Source organism: Tamandua tetradactyla, chromosome 11 (genome assembly GCF_023851605.1).
Source record: "Tamandua tetradactyla isolate mTamTet1 chromosome 11, mTamTet1.pri, whole genome shotgun sequence".
In the NCBI taxonomy this organism is placed as follows: Eukaryota; Metazoa; Chordata; class Mammalia; order Pilosa; family Myrmecophagidae; genus Tamandua; species Tamandua tetradactyla.
In genome coordinates, this window is record NC_135337.1 from 81834010 (window position 1) to 81854585 (window position 20576).

The window sequence follows — 20576 nt, forward strand, 5'->3', positions numbered from 1 at the left end:
GGCGAGTCTGCCAGGGGGAGCGAGCCCAGCCGGCATGTCCCAGGCTGAGGGCACTGCCACACGGGGTCCCACAGCAGGCATAGTGGGGCCTTGTGGGCCTCTTGTCTGACTGGCAGGCGCGTTGGGGTCTAGTGTCTGTACTCCAAAAGCAGTCGCAGGCTGGGAAGGAGCAGTTGTTCACTCCCGTGAGTTTTTGTGAGGAGAGCATCAGTGGGAGGGTTGGGGGGGCTCCCCATGTGTCCCCCCCGGGGCTACTTCCCACAGGGGCTGCTCATGGTCCCTGCTGCCCACTGTGCAGAGCCCCCCTGGGCCTGGTAGTGAGGAGGCCTCTGGGGGAGGTAGTGGGGGTGGGGTGCCTGGGGTAGGCATCTGCATCCCTGTCTTGTGAGCTGGGCCTTGAGGGTACTGCTGAGGCTGAGGGGGCAGGCTGTGTAATCGGGGAGTTCTGCAGAGCTGGGGGCGTTTGGCTCCCCTCATCCAGCATGGATCAAGGTGGACCCACTGACTTCCTTCTGGTGCCTTGTGGCTGACCCCAGCTTTTTCTGGGCTCTGGATGGCCTTTCAGGGCCCTGGGCACATAGGGTAAGGAAGGGCTACCATGCTGTCCCCTTTCTACCCTGGGGGGCTGCGTTCCCTGGGCACAGTTGGGGAGACAGACTGAGGGCACTGCCGGGGTTCATCACCCTGGTCCTGGCGCTGGGTACTACCTGGAGGTCAGTCCAAGACACCTGAGCCCCTCTTGGTGGGAGGCATCCCTGCGCCCAGTCCTGCTGACTCAGACGGGGCTGTACTGCTCCTCCACAGTCCCCAGGGGGCGGGTGGTAGTCCCAGGGGCATCTCACCCTAACCCTAATCCTAGCCCAGCTTGCCTTGCCCCCGCCCCATCAGTCCTGTTCCCCTCCTGGCCCCACAGAGGCCTTCTCTGGATGCCTAAATAGAAGGAACACTGGGGGATGACAGAACTTGGGAGGAACAGAGCAGGGGAACAGGACAGAGCTGGGGTGAAACACAAAGTAGGATAGAGTTGGGGTGAGATTAGAGCTGGTGGGGTGATAGAGCAGGGGAGAGGGCATAGCTGGGAGGGAGGGTCACAGCTGAGGGGAGGACAGAGCTTGAGTGAGCTCTGAGGTGGGGGTGGGAAGCAGAACTGGGGGGAGGGCAGGGGAGGGCAGTGGAGTGAGAAAGAACTTGTGGTCTCAGTCGGGGCAAGGCAAGGCTGTCTATGCCCCCCAGAGCCTCTCAGGCCAGGATGGAGTGACTCTGGCTTGAGGCCAGACAGTGTGGGTAATTCTGACCAGGGTGGAGACAGTAGAAGCGAGGGGGCTGTGAGCATCTTCCTGGGGGGCTTAGTGGGTGCTTTGGCAACTACCGCCTTGGTCTATGCCCAGGGTGGGGTGGGGTGGAGTGAACCAAGCCAGGGGGCAGGTCTCCCTGGGGTCCAAGGCCTGTCTTGCTGGCAGCTCACTGCTCCTCTCTTCCTCCTGCCAGCCCTTTTGTGAGCTCTGCCTCCTACCTGTGCGCGGCCGGCGGTGGCCAGCCCTGCGCGGACACCAGCTATGCCCCCACGGCCGCGGCCTCCAGCTTCCTACCAAAGAGCAGTGACTTCCCTCAGGTAGGACCCCACGCTGCCCCGCCCTCTGTGCCCGCCAGCCGGGCTGGGCTCCGCTTCCGGCTTTCTCTGGGGTGATTTGGGGGGAGGGGCCTGGTAGTCTGGGAAGAGTCCGCTCCCAGCGCTCCCACCCCACAGTCCCTGGGGGCGTGCAGAAAGTTTGACCCCTCAGGCGCCACGTGAGCAGCGGGCCGTGGCCTGCAGGGTGAATGAACCCCAAGGGTGAGAGTGGACCTGGGGCGCTGGCATCAGACTGTCGGGGGATACTGCTGGGAACTTTGGAGGCAGGCGCCAAGACCCCCACACCTGCCAACTTGCCACTCCTGCCGCGTAGGGGGCAGTGGCTTGGGGACCTCGTGTTCCAACCCTGGGGTCCTCAGCCCCAAACACTGCAGCAAGCGTTTCGGCCCGGCAGCTTGAATGCCAGGGGTTCTTGTATTAGCTTGGATCTGACAGTCTTTCAGCTTTGCTGTGTTTTTTAGTGTTTTCAGCATAAGAAGTATTTACGGAAGAGTGTGGCTTCCCTATGCCATCCCCTTCTACAGCTAAGGGATATTCTTGCATGCAGCTACCTTCTCTGAACCCACTGCTCCCTGTCCCCCACCCCTACTCCGTCTTCCCCCTGATGGCCATTTTCTGGTCTGGGACCCCTTGGTGCCTTCATTGTCCCATCTCCTGGGCTGACCCCAGCCTGGGACTGCCCCGGAGCCTTTCCTTGTCTTTCTCCACCTGGACACCTTTGGAGTGACCTGGCCAGGTCTTGAGACAGCCCCTCATTTGGTGTCCCCTGGTGCCTCCTCATGACGAGCTGGAGGTGGTGCTTTGGGGGGGGCTCCCCACAGGTGGGGGCCGTGTCTCCCCGTGGTGGGTGACCTTGACTGCTAGTGCAGACAGAGCTGGGACTTACTCCAGCACCAAATGAACACATTCCCTCTATCTTCTGGGAGACCCCGAGGCTGTGAGGTGACCCTGGGTCTCCATCTCTGCCCACTGTCTTCCCACCCACTGCTCTTTACTGCGGCATTGTCTGAATGGTGTTTTTTTGTCTGGACATCACTTGCGTGTAGGTGGGTCAGTGCTTCTGTGCGCAGTGCGGCCCCTGCCCCCGTGTCTGGTCGGCTGCATGGCCATCGTCTGGCACCAGCGGCCTCTGTGGCCTCATGTTGTTGGTCCCTGCACCAGCCCCTGCCCTGCCACCCCCACCACATCGAGCCCCTCCTCCCCTCCTCCCTTCCTCCCTACCTTCAGGTGGGGCAGGCCTTCAAGACAGCCACTTTGCCCAGAAGGAAGCTGTGTCCTTGGCAGGCCTCTCTCTTCTGCATGGCTCCTACCCGGAGCCTGGGGACCCCATTGGGTGGATGCAGGGCTGGGGCCTGTGCAGGGGCCTGGGCACCTCACACTCAGGTGCAGTTCATGTCCTTGGGATTGCCATTCAGAGGCGCACATTGCCAGGCCTGGGCCCTTGCTGTCTAGTTCCGAAACATTCTCATTACCCAGGAGCAGCCCTGAGCCACTGGCAGCCGCTCCCGATCCCTCTTTGTGCCTGTTCTGAGCACTTCCTGTCTGTGGAGGTGCGGGTCTTTGGCGCCCTGCTACCTTCACTGAGCCTCTGTGGTCCTCATGTTCCCTGCACGCCGGCGTGTGTCACCACGTCTTTCCTGTTTACGGGGTGGGAGGTCCGTGGCGGGTGCCCGGCACCACGTGGCTTTATGTGCCTGTCCATACCATGCATCTCTGTCTGTCTGTCCATACCACACAGTTCCGTCTGCCTGTTTGTCCATGACACACGTCTTTGTCTACTTGTCTATCTACATTTTGTATCTGTCTGTCCACTCTACTTGTCTCCAGCTGTTTGTTCAGTCCATGGGTGTCTGTCTACTGAGCACATCTGTCTGTGCACTCTGCATGTCTCCTTCTGTCTGTCCACTCCATGTATCTCTGTCCACACTGTGTGTCTCTGTCCACACCATGCATCTCCATCTGTCTGTCTGTCCATCTGCACAGTGTGTCTCTGTTTGCCCAGACTGCTGCCCTGACCTGGTGGCTGCACAGGAAGCTGATGGGAGGTGACCTGGCCTGACCCCGGCCCCTGTGGCTGAGCTGAGCCAAGGCTGTCCCTGGGTGAGGTCCTGTAGAGACGTCATACCCCCTACCCTGCGTCCCTTGCCTGGTGTCCCACAGGTGGGTGAGCTGAGAGCCTCTGGGAGGGTGGGCTGGTGGCTGAGTTGGACCTGTCTGTCTGTCGGTGCCCCGCAGCCCCCAGACCCTCACAATGCCAGTGAAGCAGCTCACCCCCTGTGAAGGCCAGCTTCCAGAAGCCAGGGCCAGGCCTCAGATGTGGTCATAGACCTGCCAGGTAGGCAGGGCAATGTGTCATCAGATATGGCTAGAGACTACCTGGGTAGGGTAGGGTGAGGGGCTTTTAGGTCTCCAGACCCTCTTCTCCAGCCCTCCTCCACCCCTATGCTCCTTGCCATTTCTCCCGCCAGCCGACTCCTTCCTGGGAAGCTCTGGTACTGCCTCTGGGCCCCTGCCCGTTGCCCTCAGTGTTCAGTGCCCCTGCTGCTGCCTTGAGTCCCTCCTCTCCACCGACACCCTCACCCCACTACTCTCACCTGCAGCCTTAATTCCCATGGATACAGACCCCCTGCCTTGAGCTGCCTACCCTTCTCTCCTCCCCATACACCTTCACAGACCTCCAAAACCTTCCTTGTCCCCCAGCAACACCTTCTGGCTCGTGTGAAATGTGCCCGAGAGGGAGCCAACACAGAGGCACTGGGGGCCGAGGGGTGATCTGTGCAATTCCAACAGGTCCCAGCTCGCAGGGGTGGGGTCAGCCCTGGAGCCTGACAGGGGCTCACCCTTGCAGGGCTGATGGCCCCTAGGCCGTGCCTGGCTCCCGCTTCCCACTCCTGACCCAGCTCAAAACCACCTGCCTGGGAGTGGGCCATGGGCTTCATCCAGCCAGTTTCTGTGGGGCTGTGGGGACCCAGAGGGCCACCTTGGTCCTCCTCCCCACCACTAAGGAAGGACACATTCCACCCTGCCAGCCTGGGGGCTGCTGGGAACCGGGATGAGATCACAGCTCAGGAAAGTGCTTTGCAAAGGCAGCTCTGCTCCCTACATGGAGGGGCAGGCGGCATCAGGGAGCATCGATTGTTCTGCAAATGGATTTCAGCAGGGATCAGAGGTTTCGGCAGCCCCGCTCCACGGGGTTCAGAACAGTTACTGGCACTAAGCAAAAAAAAAAAAAAAAAGAGAAAGAAAGATTTCTTCTTACAGGAAGCCATTTGATTCACGCCAGGAAGCCCACTCTGCACCCTGGTTTGCGTTGAAGCCACAAGCGCCCATGGGACAAAAAGCACAGGCATATCAAAACGGGCTCTGCCAAGGAAATCAGGGACACCTGGGGACAGAACTGGTGTGGGAGGGGCTGGGAGGCCAGGGCTGCCCACAAACAGTGCACACCTCTGGCCCGTGCAGCCTGCTGACCAAGGCATCTGGGCCGAGGAACCGTGGGACAGAGAAGGGCCTTCTCCCAGCCACCCACAGCCCCAGCCTCTCCCCATTCCTGTGCACCGGCGTCTTTGGGCTCTGCCTGGTGGGTGCTTTCAGCCTGCTGAGCCCCAGGGGCCTTGTCCTCCAAGGGGGATGTACCATGCCCCACCTCACTTCAGTTTTCTTCACTTGTGAAACAGGAAAGACAAAGAAATACAATTGGAAAGGAAGGTGTAAAACATTACCTGTGTGCAGATGATGTGATCCTGTATGTAGAAAATCCTGAAAAACCCCCAACAGAGCTACTATAACTAATCACCTAATTCAGCTAAGTGTCAAGATGCGAGATCAACCGTGAAAATTAGTGCTGATTCTATACACCAGTAAAGAACAATCTGAAATGGAAATCAAGAAAAAAAAATTCTATTTACAATAGCAACTAAAAGAATCAAATATCTAGGAATAAATCTAATTAAAGTTATAAAGGACCTGTAGTCAGAAAACTACAAAACATTGGTGAAAAGAATCAAAGAAGACTTATTAAATAAATGGAAGGACATACATTTTCATGTATTGGAATACTAAATATCATTAAGATGTCATTTCTAATAGATGTTAAAGATCGAGATGGTATAATCTAGGAATACCTAGAGTGTATAATAATAGTGAAATGTACAATGTACAAATTTTTAAAATGTTTTGGCATGAGGAAGAACAAAGGAATGTCATTAGTGCAGGGTGCTGAAAATAGATGATAATTAATACTTTAAAATGTCACTTTATGTGTGAGACTAAAGCAAAAAATGTTTATTTGTTACAAAATTTATATTTTGACTAGAGCATTTCCTAATATAACTCATGTAGATAGTATGATTGAACATCATAAGTACTTGGAATCTCAGGACGTGAGATTTTGTTGGTTTGTCCAGGGGTGATGCCCCGATGAATCCCAGAGTGATTTGATCAGTGACTGGAAAAGTATTTGCAAGCCCCCTTCGGGGAATGGTGAGAGCGGGGAGAAATTCAACTTCCCCAAGTTGAATTCTTGATATTCTCACAAGCAGTGTGGACAACCAAAGCTATAGGCTGAGCCCCCAGTCTTGGGGTTTGTTTATATGAAACTTAACCCCACAAAGGATAGGTCAAGTCTACTTAAAATTTAGGCCTAAGAGTCACCCCCAAGAGAGCCTCTTTTGTTGCTCAGATGTGGCCTCTCCCTCCAGCCAACACGACGAGCCCATCTCTGCGTGGGACATGACTCACCACCCTCCCCATCTCTGCGTGGGACATGACTCCCAGGGGTGTGGACCTTCCTGGCAACCTGGGACAAAGATCCTGGAATGAGCTGAGACTCAGCATCAAAGGACTGAGAAAAACCCTAGAATGAGCTGAGAATTAACATCAAGGGATTGAGAGAACCTTCTCGACCAAAAGGGGGAAGAGTGAAATGAGACTAAATGTCAATGGCTGAGAGATTCCAAACAGAGTCGAGAGGTTATCCTGGAGGTTATTCTTATGCATTAAGTAGATATCACCTTGTTGTTCAAGATGTAGTGGAGAGGCTGGAGGGAATTGCCTGAAAATGTAGTTCCAGTAGCCATGTTTCTTAATGATGATTGAACAATGATATAGCTTTCACAGTGAGACTCTGTGAATGTGAAAACCTTATATCTGATGCTCCTTTTAGCTACTATATCAACAGAAAAGTAGAACATATGGAATAAAAATAAATAATAGGGGGAAAAATGTTAAAATAAATTCAGTTTGCAATAGTTAATGAAAGCGAGGGGTAAGGGGTATGGTACGTATAGTTTTTTTTTTCTCTACTATCATTTTATTTCTTTTTTGTTGTCCTTTTATTTCTTTTTCTAAATCGATGCAAATGTACTAAGAAATGATGAATATGCAACTATGTGATGATATTAAGAATTACTGATTGTATATGTAGAATGGAATGATATCTAAATGTTTTGTTTGTTAATTTTTTTAATTAATAAAAAAATGTTTAAAAAAATATCATTTCTACCCAATGCAATTTATAGATTCGGCATAATCTTGGTCAAAATCTCTTCAGCCTCTGCAGCAGAAATGGAAAAACCAGTCATGAAATTCACAAGGAGGGGTGAGAGGCCACAAATAGCTAAAACCTTGAAATGAAAAGGAAGAAGAAATATGGAGGACCCACACTTCCCAATTTTAAAACTCACTATTAGGTAACAGTAATCAAAACAGCATGAGGGTGCCGGCATAAGGACAGACCTTCAGACTAATGGAGGAGAACTGAGAAGTCAACCCTCACTTCTGTGGATGCTTGATTTTGGCAAGAGAGGCAAGTCCGATCATTGGGAAAAGAAGAGTCTCTTTAATAAATGCTGCTGAGGAAATCCACATGCAAAAGAATGAAAGGGAATCCCAACCTCACACCCCATACAAAAATGAACTCTGAGTGAACCAACTACCTAAAGGTAACAACCAAAACTAACGCTCCTAGAAGAAACCATAGGAAGGCATCTTCAGAACATTGTGTTAGGCCATGGTTTCTTAGATTTCATTCCCAAAGCATGAGCAAAAAAATGCAAGGCAGATAAATGGGACTTCACCAAACATGAAAACTCTTGTGCATTGAAGGACATTGTCAAGAAAATGAAAAGGCAACCCACAGAATGGGAAAAAATATTTGGAAACCATATATTTAATGACAGTTTAATGTGCGGATATATAAAGAACTCCTACCCCTCGGTACCCAAAAGACAAATGTTGCAGTTTAAAAATGGGTCACGGATTGGAATAGGTATTTCTCCAAAGATGATATAACAATGGCCAAAAAGTGCATGAAAGGGGGGCTACAGTGGCTCAGTGGCAGAGTTCTCGCTTGCCATGCCAGAGGACCTGGGTTTGATTCTCAGTGCCTGCCATGTTAAAAAAAAAAAAGAAGGCTATTATGAGGGCACTATTTAAAATTAAAAAAAAAAGATAAAAAGTACATGAAAGGGTGCTCAACATCATTAGCCATTGGGAAAATGCAAATCCAAACCACAGTGAGACACCACCTCATACCCAGTAGAATAACTGCCATTAAAAACAAAAAAAGAACCTGGAAATGACAAACGAGGACATGGAGGAATAGACGCCCTCATGCTCTGCTGGTGGCAAACTGGTGGTTTCTTAGCAAGCTACACATGGGGCTGCTATGTGCCCAGCAGTTCCCCTCCCCGGCGTGTGTTCTCGGAAGAACTGGACACAGGACTTGGGCAGGCATTTGCACCCCAGTGTTCACAGCAGCGTGACTGACCATCGCCAAAAGGTGAAAACTTCCGGCGCCGTTGGCAGATGGTACAGATGGGTGGCAAGGGTGAAGTGTTAATGTGCGCTGTGACGCCAGTGAGCCCTGGCACCGGCAGATTCGTGGGAGACGTCACCGCAAGGGGGCCGCTGTTGTCTGACCCTATCAGTGGGCAGTGACGGAGCACAGAGTTGCCATGTGGCCCAGTCCACCTGTTGCTGGGGAGCCACGGGGGAGTGGGGAAGCCCGGCCAGGCCTGGCTTAGGTCGGGTCCTGGGGCCCGAGTGCTGTCCGGGTACATGCCACCATTCCTGTCCCTGCCCGGCCTCGTCCATGTGATCGAGGATCCTACTCCCAAGTGGCCAGCAAGCGCCCAGGGGTCTCCGGGGGAAGTGGCCCAGCATGGGGGATGGCATGGCTGGGTGGAGCTTTGTCATCTCGGGGCTGAGTCCTCACCACGGTGACAAGTCCACTGGGCCGTTCTCAGGTGACCTACCTCTCAGGTGAGTGTGCCCATATCACTCTTGCCAGCTTCCTGGTCCCCTGAGGCAGTCTTGGCCCTGCGACAGTGCATCTAGCTGGATCCGGGAGGCAGGCAGCTGCCACAAATGACACCCAAGCCCATGGCCTCGGAGGGGAGGGCTTTGTGCAGCTCAGGGCTCAGGAGTCCAGGGCCAGGCCTTGTGGCTGAGGGTGGGCACAGGTGGGCAGCGAGCTTCCCAGGCAGAGGACCCCAGGGAATGCTCAGGACCCCAGGACAGCCCTCCCTGCAGGCTCCACGTCCCTAGGACCTGTCTCCTCTTAGGGACCCCTCTCCCCTTCCACTCAGGGCTGCTCTGCCTGTCCCTGAGGTGCCAGGGATGAGGCTGGGGAGGCTCAGACAGTAACACTTAGAAACTTCACTGGCAGTCGGACAGAGTCGTCTTTCACTGGTTAAATCTAATAGTAGAAGTTTTCTGTTCGTGTTCAGTGCATCTGCCTTTCATTGTAGCTTCCTAGTAGATCTATTTTTAAGTTGAGGTATAATTCACACCCCGTGGAATCTGCCCCTTTAAAGTGTACGGTTCAGTGGTTTTTAGTTTGTTCACAGAGTTGTGCAACCAGCCTCTCTCATTACTTCCAGAACATTCCCATCGCCCCATAAAGAAGCCCTGCACCCACTGGCCGCCCGCCCCGGGCCCTCCCCCAGCCCTGGCAACCGCGAATCCACTTCCTGTCTTTGGGGATTTGCCTGTTCTGGACATTTCATATCAGTGGGGGCATGAAGTACTGGTCCTCTCGCGTCTGGCTCCTCTCACCTCACCGAGATGACAAGAGTGTGACGTCTTCCAGGTCCATCAGTATTTAGCGTGGACCAGAGCCCATTCTTTTTAGGACTGGGTCATGCTCCCCCAGAGGAAGGCTGCATGTTCTGTTTCTCCATTTATCCGTTGGGGGAGCCTTTGGCGGTTATGCATCATGTTGCTGTAAACAAGTGTGCGTGTATTTGTGTGTAGACAGGTCTTCATTTCTTGGGTATATCCCTGGGTGCCAAGTTGTGGGTCATGTGGTGGCCCCCTATCAAACTTCTTGTGGAAGCACCACAGTATTTCTCACAGTGGCTGCTCCAGTTCACATCCCAGCATAGAGTGCAAGCTCCAGGCACCCCCATCCTTGCCAGCACCTGCTCCCGTCCGTCTTTCTGACCCCTCTTTTGGGGGTGCGGGGTCCTCTCCGTGGTCTGACTGCGTCTCCTGGTGCCCTGTGCCGCCTGGCGCTTTCCACGTGCTTCTTGGCTGCTTGTGTGTCTTCCTCTGCCATCTGCAGTGAACACGGTGGGCAGCACCCCTCACTCCCCCGGGGGTTCTGTGCTGCTTCCCCAGTATGTGGGGTGGTGGGACAGAGAGGGATATTCCAGAGTGGGCAGGGGTCCCCCAGCCCCGCCCCCCCGTCACCCCTGCCTTCCGCCTGCCCAGGTATGGGTGCCCCATCCCTCTTAGAGGCGATTGAGCCCTGGGCTGAGCCACAAGGTCTAGTAGCCATGCCCTTCCAGAGCAGGCAGCCCCGTGTCGTGTCTCCCCACTTGTGTCTGTTGAGGTCGCTGCTGAGGTCACGCCAGGTGCAGTTGCTGAGCCATGGGGTCGGTGGGACAGAGAGTGCAGCACATATGCGGTCTGGGGAAACTGAGGTCTGGCAGGGAGCGGCCGGCAGGGGCAGCAGGCAGGCAGCCGGGCCCCACCCTGGGCGTGACTGGGGCCAGCCCGCCTGCTGACAGCGCCCGAGGCCGCGTGACGCCCCGTACAGTAATTCTGCTCGCTGCCAGGAATCGCCGTGACTTACTAGGCAGGCGGCGTTTCCTGAAAGTCAGCCGGCCCGAGAGGAAGTAGGCGAGCCCAGGAGGCAGCCCCGGGCCGGCTGAGCGCGCACCGCCCCGAGCCCGTGCAGCCCGCCTGCCGGGGCCATGTCCCAGCTGCAGTGCTGGCTGCGGCTCGCTTCACCTCGCAAGGTAACCCCCGGGACAGGAGGGGAAGAGGACCGGAGGGCTTGGGGCTCCCCATGGGAACTCCCAGGAAACTCCCGCTGGCGCTTGAGTGTGCACGGGCCATGGCTCCCCCTCCCCACTTGGCAGCGGGACATCAGAGAGTATTGGGGTCAGAGGCTGGGATCCAGGAGCCCAGGAGGGCTGTGGCTGGGGGTAGGCTCTCTCCTCCCCATGTCGGGGTGCCCCGAAGCTGTGGCCCTCTCAAGCTGGCCTGGCCACCGACCTTGGGGTCCTGCCATGTCCACAGGTCCTGGGCATCCTTGGCCGTGTGTGGCTGAGACAAGGGGCAGCGGCCGGGCAGTGTGTCCCTTGTGCTCCCCAGAACCAGCTCCAGGGGGCATCTCCCCAGGTCAGCTCCCCAGGGCCTTCCTAGGCTCTTCCCTGAGTCCTGGGACCGTGCCTGCCCCGTGGGTCCTAGAGAGGTGTCAATCACCACAGGTGATGGGGGCGTGTCTGCTAGCTGCTCTGGAGCCCCGGCAGCCACACCCAGGGGCAGGGGTGGTGGTGGGGTGCTCTGCTCAGGCAACTTCATGGCCAGGCAGCCCCTGCCCCCAGTCCTGCCACTCCCCACCAGTCAGGGCTCCTCTAGATGACTCCAGAGGTGGCCAGCCTGTCTCCCTCCCCGACTGGGGGCTGGAGAGGGGAGGTGGGGCTGAGATGTAGGGGCGAGATGGGGCTTGGGGGTTTAAGGGGCCAAGGTTGGGGGTTGGGTTGGGGATAGGGGTAGGGTTTGGGAGTTTGGGGTGGGGGTGGGGGCTAGGGGGCCAGGTCGTGGGTGTTGGGGATTTGGGGTGGGGGTTGGGGCCTGCCCCATGTCTTGGACAGGCTTGTTGCTTGGTCTTTACCGTAGACCACAGAGGCTCAGGTTTTCTAGTACGGGCCACACACCTCAGAAGTGGGAACAGTGGGAAGCAGGTCCAGGTGAGTGGCAGGTGGTGAGGCTTAAGGGATGGGTGGGCATTTGTGGAGGAGCCCCTGGTCTTGGCCTGGGGGGGTGGGAGAGGGACAGAAGACTTGGGGTCCCAGCTTCTTGGAGAAGTGAAGTCCCTGCCGCAACAGGAGACTGGGGCTCGGTGGGAAGGGGTCGTCTGGCTGGTCCCAACAGCAGGTAGAGTCTGGGGTGCCCCCGGCCTGGGCAGCCTGAGCCAGTGGCCAGGGGTCTGCAGCCTCTGGGCGCTGGCTGGGGTGGGGGCTGTGAGCTGAGGTGACATCAGGGGCTGTGGGAGCGGACCCCCTTTTGCAGACTACTCTTTCTGGGTTGGTGGAAAGTAACTCAGGTGGTCCAGAGGGTCTGTGCAGCCCCTCTCTCCCACACCCCCAGCCACCTCCATCGTCCGCCAGCCTGGGCACATGAGCTGGCACCCGCTGATGTCCAGCTCATGGACTCCATGCCACATCTCGCTGCTGTCTTCCTAGGGCTGTGGGGGCGCTGACCAGGTGCTGTGGGGTGTCATGGATCAGGGTTTGTTGGGTTCTTGCAGTTAGCTGGGTGCCTGGTATGGGGGAGGTGCTGGGCACAGTCCCCGCGCTGTGCCATGTCTTCTTGTCGTCGTGCGTGGGGTAGGCTCTGCTCACTCTGCTCCTAGGGAGGGCATCGCCGTGTGAGGTGGGGAGCCATGGGAGCCCCCTTCCCAGCTGGCCCCGCCCTCCTGTCGTTTGCCCAAGAGCTCCTGATCTTCTGAAAGTGGGACCAGAGCTGTGGGGGGCCCCCACCCCCCAGTGTCCTGGGGGAGCAGTTGGAGCTGGACCTGGGGTCTGCCAACATGGGCAGCAGCCTCTCCCGAGGTGGCCCCGAGGCCCTTAGCCAGGATCCTAAGCCTGGGAGTGCTGCCCTGGTGCTGGCGTCCTCCCCCCTTTCCTGGTGGCTTTGTGGCTTTTAGCCAACTTTGCCAAACCCCACCCATACCTGGAGCAGTCCTAGAGGGGCTCCAGCTGCCCCTGCACCTCTGACCCCCCATTCCTACCGGCAGCTGGGAGGGGTTGGCACGTGCAGGTCATGCATGCCTGTTGGGACTGTGGGGGCTTAGGTTTGCCTCCCCATGAGGGTCCAGCCTGTAGGCGGCCCAGGGGCAGGGGGTGAGGAGGAGTTTTGCACAGCAAGCACTGTCGGAAGTCTCTCTGTCCACCCTGGAGCCCCAGTGGGGTGTGCTCAGTGCCTCGGCCCTCTGATGAGGCCGTCACCTCCCCCAGGCCCCCGGGGGTGGCTGCTTCAGGTGCTGGAGCCGGCTCTCCCCTAAGGGGGCCCCAGGGCCGCCCCTCCCATGCAGCAGCGCACCAACACGCAGAGACGCGGTGGCGAGTTGCTACAGAGCTGGGGTTCGATCATGTCCTGCCGTCACAGCAGCCTTCACCCCCACTGGCCTTGGGTGGCCTTGGGGGCTGCAGCCCACTCCCACCACCACGTGGGAGGCAAGGGGGTCTCAGCGCCCCAGATCAGCCTCACATAGCCCTTCCCACTGGATACCCTTTCCTTTGTGGTCTAATAGGTATGCCAGGACTGACCTCTGCCTTGTCCTGGGGTGATGCAGGCAGTGGCCCTTTGGGAGGCGGGCTCGGTGGCAAGGCCTCAGCACAGAGCGTGGGACAGACCTGGGAACTTGGCTAGGCTGGGCCACCCTCCCTTCAGGACCAGGACCCGCCTGTGGGTGGGGGCTCTCTGGCACTAAACAGTGGTCAGAGTGATTTCACCCGAGAGTGGCCAACTGCCGTGGCAGACCCCACCCCCAGCTGAGAAGCTACAGCCTCATGGCCCTGAGAGCACAGGTGGGGAAGGCACTCAAGGCTCGGCCCCCGTCCCTTTCCTCCTGAGTCTGCCCGTCCAACTCTCAGGGCACTGCATCCCCCCACATACTGCCACCAGCTGCCGCTCTGTGACTGTCACCGAGCCCTAAGCTCCCTGAAGGCCCCAGGAGACCTGGAGAATGTGGGAAACCCTGTCCTGAGCCACCACCCCAGCTGAACCCGGAGGCCAGTGAGATGCCAAAATAGACCTTGAAGGCAGTGCTGGGGCAGTGTGTCCTGCAGGCGTGGGCAGGGAAGAAGGGCCACTGCCTGACGGTGCCCACAGCCACCTCGCACCGGGGTCCCACCAGCTTCCCCAAACCCAGCATCCCTAGTTGAGGCCAAGTGACAGATCTAGAGCTGCTCCTGGTCTTCTGGGGCTCCCGGGGTGGGAGGGTGGGGTCACTTCTCACGCTGTCCACGCAGTAGCCCCTGACCAGCTCAGGCTGCCCCACGTTCTGCCTGCCCTCTCAGGGAGTGCCCTGTCTGGCAGGCAGCAGGGTCCTCTGTGGCCACATGGGTCAGACCTCTGATCTGGCAGCTTCCAGAGGCCCCTGGGCCCTTCCCATCTCCTGGAGGGCCCATGGGGGCTCAGGGAAGTGAGCTGGGTGGATTTAGGGCACAGGAGGGCAGCACTGGTACTCCCAGACCTCCACCATGAAAGGACCAGCAGCTCCTTCACCCCCTGGCCTGTTAGCCACCCCCCAGCCAGTGGCTGGCCCCCAATCCCGCAGCATGCCCCCTTCACGGGACCGCTGGCACACACACAGCCTTGGGGACCTGGTTCTCACTCACCTCTCTGCTGGCTCGTTTTTTTTTTTTAATTTGGTTTTTAACAGTTTAGCGAGGTATATCTCACCCACCACCCAGTGCCCCATTTGCGGTGGACTACTCAGGGTTCTGGCACATTTTCATTGCTCTGTGACCACTGCCTCAATCTGACTCTAGGGTGTTTTCCTCAGCCCTGAGAGAAACCCTTCATCTGTTGCTCCCCATTCTCTTGTCCACCCCCAGCCCTGGGCAACCACGGATGTACTCCCTGTCCCTGTGGATCTGCCTGTCCAGACGTTTCACATCTTTATATCTGGTTTCTCCCACTGAGTGGTGCTTCCAGGGCTCACTCCCGTTGCCCTGCTGGTTTCTAGATGCCTCCTCCTGCTGGCAAGACCCTGCCCCTGGCTGTTTGCTCCAGGAGTGGGACCTGCCCTCCTGGACCTGAAGCCTGGGGTTGAGGCCAGGGAGCAGGCTGGGGGCTTGGGGATTCCAGCCTAGCAGATCAGGGAAGGTTCTGGAAGGTACGTGAGCTCTGCTCTGAAGGACAGGTTAGACTTCACGGGCATGGGCAGGCAGCCCTGGGGGCTGGGAGGGGTGGGATGCTGTGCTCGGTTTGGAATGCCTGCAGCCCGCAGACCCCCCCCTCAGCAGCCTGGTGCTCTTCCTGGATCCATCCCACTGACCCCGCATGCTGGGGGCCAGGCACCCCGCCGAGGGGAGGCAGAGCGGGTTTGAGTCCAGGTAGCCCGTTCTGTGCCCCTGACCCTCACTGCTGCCCACTCCCCTGGCCCTAGCAGTCATATCTGCAGCTTTCCAGGTCCCACATGGAGGGGCAGTCCTGGGGGCTTCACTAGCTGCCATCACCTGTCACCTAGGTGGAGTGGCTTAGACCTGGCTCTCATCTTAAAAACCTGATCTGGGCCACCCTGGGCTTAATTGAGGCACTGCAAGGCTGGTTCCTCCCTGGGCTCTGAGGAGACCCCCACTTCTCCCCATTCTCGGCTTCTGGAGGCTCCATGCTCCTAGGTACCAGGGCCCCACCCCTCCATCTGCACAGCCAGCAAGAAGCATCTTTTTTGACCCTCCCGTAAGGACCCTGGGATGGCATCGGGGCCCCTGGTGTTCAGGAACACCCCACCTGAACCTTTCTCCAAGTCCATCTGCAGGACTCTTCATTGGGGCGAGCAGCCTGCAGCTCCCGGTTGGGACTTGCACAGCTGGGCCTTAGTCTGCCCCACCTGTGGCTGTGTTGACCGTGACCCAGAGGCCACACCCCTCACCATGCTTGTCTTCCAGGACTCCTTGTACCTCGACGACCTCTCCACCGCCTCCCTCTTCTCCTCATCTGTGGACTCCCTGTCAGATATCGTGGATACGCCCGACTTCCTGCCTGCCGACAGCCTGAGCCAGGTGTCTACCATCTGGGACGTGGGTAGTGCCTCAGCCACCCACGACAAGGTCAGTACCTCAGGTGCCAGCGGGACCCCCAGGGGCTGGGACCATCCACCTGCTGGCACCTGCACAGGTCAGGGAGCCGGGCCCAGCTGTTGGCAAGGAGGCCCGGCTGGACTGTGGGAGCCCAAGGCTCAGCCACTGGCCGTCCCTGGAGCCAGCTTCACCTGATGGGCCCCCTCTCCTGCCCTCTCTGATGGACAGCAACACCTTCGCCACACCCGGGTCTGTGTGGGAGCCCCAGCAGGGAGACAGCTAGCACAGTGCCTGACCCTGCTAGGGAGATGCATACCGGCCAGCTTGACCAGTGACGAGCAGTTTCTGATACTGGTTGACTCGCAAGTCTGTACCCAGGGTCATAGGCCGTTTTTGAGGACATCTATGGTCATCACGGCTGGGGAGGGGGTGCTGCTGGCATTGAGTAGGGGCAGGGAGCACCTAGAACGCCCCAACCCCAGAGGATGACCCGACCCCGATATTGGCTGTGCTGGGGGTGAAGCAAGGGAGACCCTGCATTAATTATTTGGGAAGAAAACAGGATTTCAGTGTCTGCTCACACCCTACCCCAGATTCCATTCCCAAGGGGTGAGACGGTATAAACCAGGGCACCCCTCAGCTCCTGGGATTCACTTCCCCATCCCCTCAGTCAATTCATGACTTAAATGGGTGCAGCCTTCTGGGATGTCAGTAGATCGGGTGGCTATGGGATACAGGGTCTATTGGTGGTCAGTGAACTCCCTCAGCCCAGGAGGTCTCCATCAGGGGACACTGGGTGATGTCTAGTGACATTTGTGGTTGTCACACTGGGGAGGGGGTTTCTCCGGCATCGAGTGGTGGGTCCAGGGGGGCTGCTTAGCCTACACAGTGCCCACTTTGCCCCCACCCCGGAGAACATTCTGGCTCCTTGTCAGCCATGCCTCCAGGTCTAGAGAAAAGGGGACAAGTGCAGTGGGCGGAGCCTGGCCAAGTGCTGAGGGCGGGGCATTCACAGGGAATATATTCAGTGGGAGGGACAGCAGGTGCAAAGCCCATGGTGGGAGGTCACCTGCTGGCTCCAAGGATGTGGGTGGGCTGTGCCCTGGCCAGGTGGTGGTGGGGGGGGGGGGGGGCGAGCTGGGGAGTGTCAGGTCTGGGGCTCCCAAAGCTGCGAGGGGATGCTGAGGCAAGACCCACGTGGGCCTGGGGCCTCTGGGGCCCCTCCCATCGGAGGCGGGCACATCGGGTCCTGGCAGGTGCACAAGGAACTCAGCCCATGGCAGCTCCTCGGCCCTCCAGGATCTTCTCCCCTGGCAGCGCCCACTCTGCTGCCAGGAGGCCGGTAACCGTGACTCAGCCTTCCAGGAATCGCCGCCACTGTGTGTTTTTTTTAAAAAAGGAGGGGATTTAAGTACAGGTTCCTGGCCTTGCTCTATTACACTTCTATTTTGTATTCTCTTTTACGATTGCTGTCTGTGTTTATCCTCCGAAGAAACAGAGAACAGGGGAGCTCTCAGTCCACTCACCTGGGTACCGCTCGGGGCCGTGGGGGCCTCATGCACTGTGTACACAGGAATAACTGGAAATGACCCTGGGGTGAAATCCAACTCCTCAGGCTGGGCCTCGGACCTTGGGAGGGTGGGGAGGCAGGGGAAGTGGGTCTAGGGGGGCTGGGGAAATTGTGGATGCTGGAGACCCTGGGGAGGTGGGGAAGTCGGGGTAGGGGGCTGGAGGCCGAGGATGTTGGGAGGTCCAGAGACACTGGAAAGGCCATGGGCGCCAGGGAGGCTTGGGGGCTCTGGGGAGACCAGGAGATTTTTTTTTTCTTCTTTTTTCTTTCATTTTTTCATTTTCATGGTGCTTTGCGATGGGACCTCGTGTTGCTTTTGTGACATTTGTTTTTGAAGAGTGAGAATGGTCTAGAATCATGGGGGGACCCCAGAGTGTGCGGGTCCTGGCTGGGTGCCCTCAGGCAGGCCGGCCCCCAGCCTCAGGGTCAAGGCCAGGGCAGCATGAGAATCCTGTGACTTGGAGGCAGCTCCCCGGCTGCCCATTCTCACTGGGGATGGGACTCCCAGGCCCAGCCCACCCTTCCATGGGCTTTTGTTCTGTTGCCCCCCAACTTGTTCTCCCCCCACCCTGCCTTTGTACCCAGGCTGGGGCCTGGCATGCAGGTCTCCCCCCAGTTGGAACCACAAAGAGGGCCCTGCTTATGCATTAGCCCTAGTGGGCACATGCCCCAAGGCGGGGGCTATGGGGAAGGAAGGACATTGGCCTGAGAGGGGCTAGTGTGGCCAGCAGGCAGCAGTTGCTTCTGGAGAAAAGGCAGCTATTCCAGGGGCTAATGAGGTGGGCTGCCACTCGGAGGCTGGAGAGCTGGGTAGCCGGGGGCTGCCAGGCTGGGTTCTGGGGGGCTAGGGGCTGGGAGGTCGGGCTGCAATGCTTTGGGGCTGGCAGGTTGGCCTTCAGGAGCCCTGAGCTCGGACACTGGGGTGTCCAGGGGCCTGGCAGTTCTGGGAGGGGCCCTGGGGGCTGGCCCTGGTACACAGGAGCCTGAGTGGCATGGGGTGTCTCGCTGGGTCTCTTCTTCTCCCCACAGCTGTGGGCTAACTCCTGCTCTCTTCTCCAGCTGTTTCTGCCCAACAACCAGTTCACGGGCCTTGAGGACGCCGTGTCTTCTCTCCCCACCACCCCACTTCTTGTCAGCTACCAGGTGAGCCAGCTAGGCTCCCCCTCCTCCCTTAGCCCTGCCCTGAGACCCTGAGGCTGGGGGAACCTGGGGACCTCCATTGTGGGCACCTCCTGTATACCACGCTCTGGGCTGGCTCAGACATAGGGAGAGCCCCCATTTTCCAGATGGGGACCTCTCCCCCACCCTGGCTCCAGGCCAGCCTGCCCTGATACTGCCACATGCCCCCGCCTACCGCAGGCGCAGGCTGAGGAAGAGGATGAGGCTGAGGAGGAGGAGGCTGAGGAACTGGGCCACGCAGAGACCTACGCCGACTATGCACCATCCAAGTGTGAGCGCCATGACCCCGGCCTACTGCCCCATGAGGCCACAAAGGCCACGGGGAGCCCTTTTGGGGCCAGGGAAGCCCTGGGGGGCCCTGACCTTGCCCCTCTGTACCCCCAGCCAAGATTGGAAAGCACCATCCTGACCGCGTGGTGGAGACGAGCACGTTGTCCAGCGTCCCGCCCCCTGACATCACTTATGCCCTCGCACTACCAGCCACTGCCTGGGACAGTGGGGTGCTGTCCGCCCTGCAGCTGGAGGCTATCACCTACGCCTGCCAGGTGAGTCCCGCTCTGCCCCGGCCCCACCCCTACCGGGGCATCGGCCCTGCCCCTGGCCTGACCTCCCGCCCCTTACTCCCTGGCAGCAACATGAGGTGCTGCTCCCCAGCGGGCAGCGGGCTGGCTTCCTGATCGGAGACGGGGCCGGCGTGGGCAAGGGCCGCACAGTGGCCGGCATCATCTTCGAGAACTACCTGAAGGGCAGAAAGAAGGCCCTGTGGTGAGCACCCCATGTGGCCCCCCACCCGGCCCCCACCACTCCGCTGCCCCCACCTGGCACGCACCGACCCTATGCCCCTGCCCAGGTTCAGCGTCTCCAATGATCTCAAGTATGATGCGGAGCGCGATCTGCGGGATATCGAGGCCTCCGGCATCGCTGTGCACGCACTGAGCAAGGTGGGGGCATGGTCTTTGGGAAACTGGGGTGTGGGGGGCTGGACTCCTTCCCTCCTAGCCTCACCTGTGCAGTGGTGAACCAGAGCAAGGACCAGGCGCCTAGGCATGGGGGCTTCAGGAGGGCCGTTGAGACTGGGACTGGTGGGGTAAAAGGTGAGGAGGGAGGGACCAGTGGTCGTGGAGGGTGTAACACGATATGCCACCCGGTAGGCAGACTGCTGGGGAAGTTGGGTGTGGGTGTCAGGAGCTCGGTGGTCAATGGGTGACTCAGGGGCACTGAGGCTGCTTCAGCTCATCTGTACTCCTGGACCCCACAGTCAGCTCCAGCCAGTGTAGAGTTATGTCTGGCCCCACGAAGCCAGTCCAGGGCCAGGCGTGGAGGTGCTGGGGCTGTGCCTTCCCATTGGCTGCTGCTCTGCCCGTCTGCATCTCCTGGTGGCCCAGGGGACATCGGCCCGGCGTGGCCTGGGTGGTCTGTTGGGGGATATGGTGGCTTGGGGGCTGACTGTCCTTCGTGCCCCAACACGCACCTCCACGTTCTCCTCCCCTACGCAGATCAAGTACGGTGACAGCGCTACCTCAGAGGGCGTCCTCTTTGCCACCTACTCAGCCCTGATCGGGGAGAGCCAGGCGGGCGGCCAGCACCGCACCCGCCTGCGCCAGATCCTCGAGTGGTGCGGGGAGGCCTTCGATGGTGTTGTATCCTGGTCTGGGCAGGTGCCTCTGACGTGGGACAGACAGCTCAGCGAGGGGCGGGTTGTTTTCTACCCTCCTCCTTTTCCCTCTCTCAAAAACTTCACAGTCTCTAAGAGAAGCTCTGTCTGTGAAACTGCAGAAAAGTTGCAAAATACAGAGACATGTGCCCAGGATCCAGAATATCTCTCTGGGCGGACACGGGCTCATCCCCTCACAGCCTTGCTCTGAACTTGCTTATTCTCCGATATTTTCTTTGTAGTTACATGGGGCCTAAATGTAACATCCCAAATCTGTAA

General features: G+C 58.2%; 1 protein-coding gene across 2 annotated transcripts in view; it reads left to right on the plus strand.

Moving 5' to 3' along the window:
• Window positions 1-20576, plus strand: part of SBNO2 (strawberry notch homolog 2) — a 46619-nt gene that overhangs the window by 12339 nt on the left and 13704 nt on the right. The window contains exons 4-11 of one of the 2 annotated variants that reach the window (XM_077121374.1): window positions 1489-1612; window positions 15763-15924; window positions 18524-18607; window positions 18824-18914; window positions 19028-19188; window positions 19275-19408; window positions 19494-19584; window positions 20140-20283. In XM_077121374.1, the coding sequence (XP_076977489.1) occupies window positions 1489-1612; window positions 15763-15924; window positions 18524-18607; window positions 18824-18914; window positions 19028-19188; window positions 19275-19408; window positions 19494-19584; window positions 20140-20283 (991 nt within the window). Of the gene's footprint in view, window positions 1-1488; window positions 1613-7234; window positions 10876-15762; window positions 15925-18523; window positions 18608-18823; window positions 18915-19027; window positions 19189-19274; window positions 19409-19493; window positions 19585-20139; window positions 20284-20576 lie in introns of those variants that run through there. The other variant, XM_077121376.1, reaches the window with a different exon arrangement.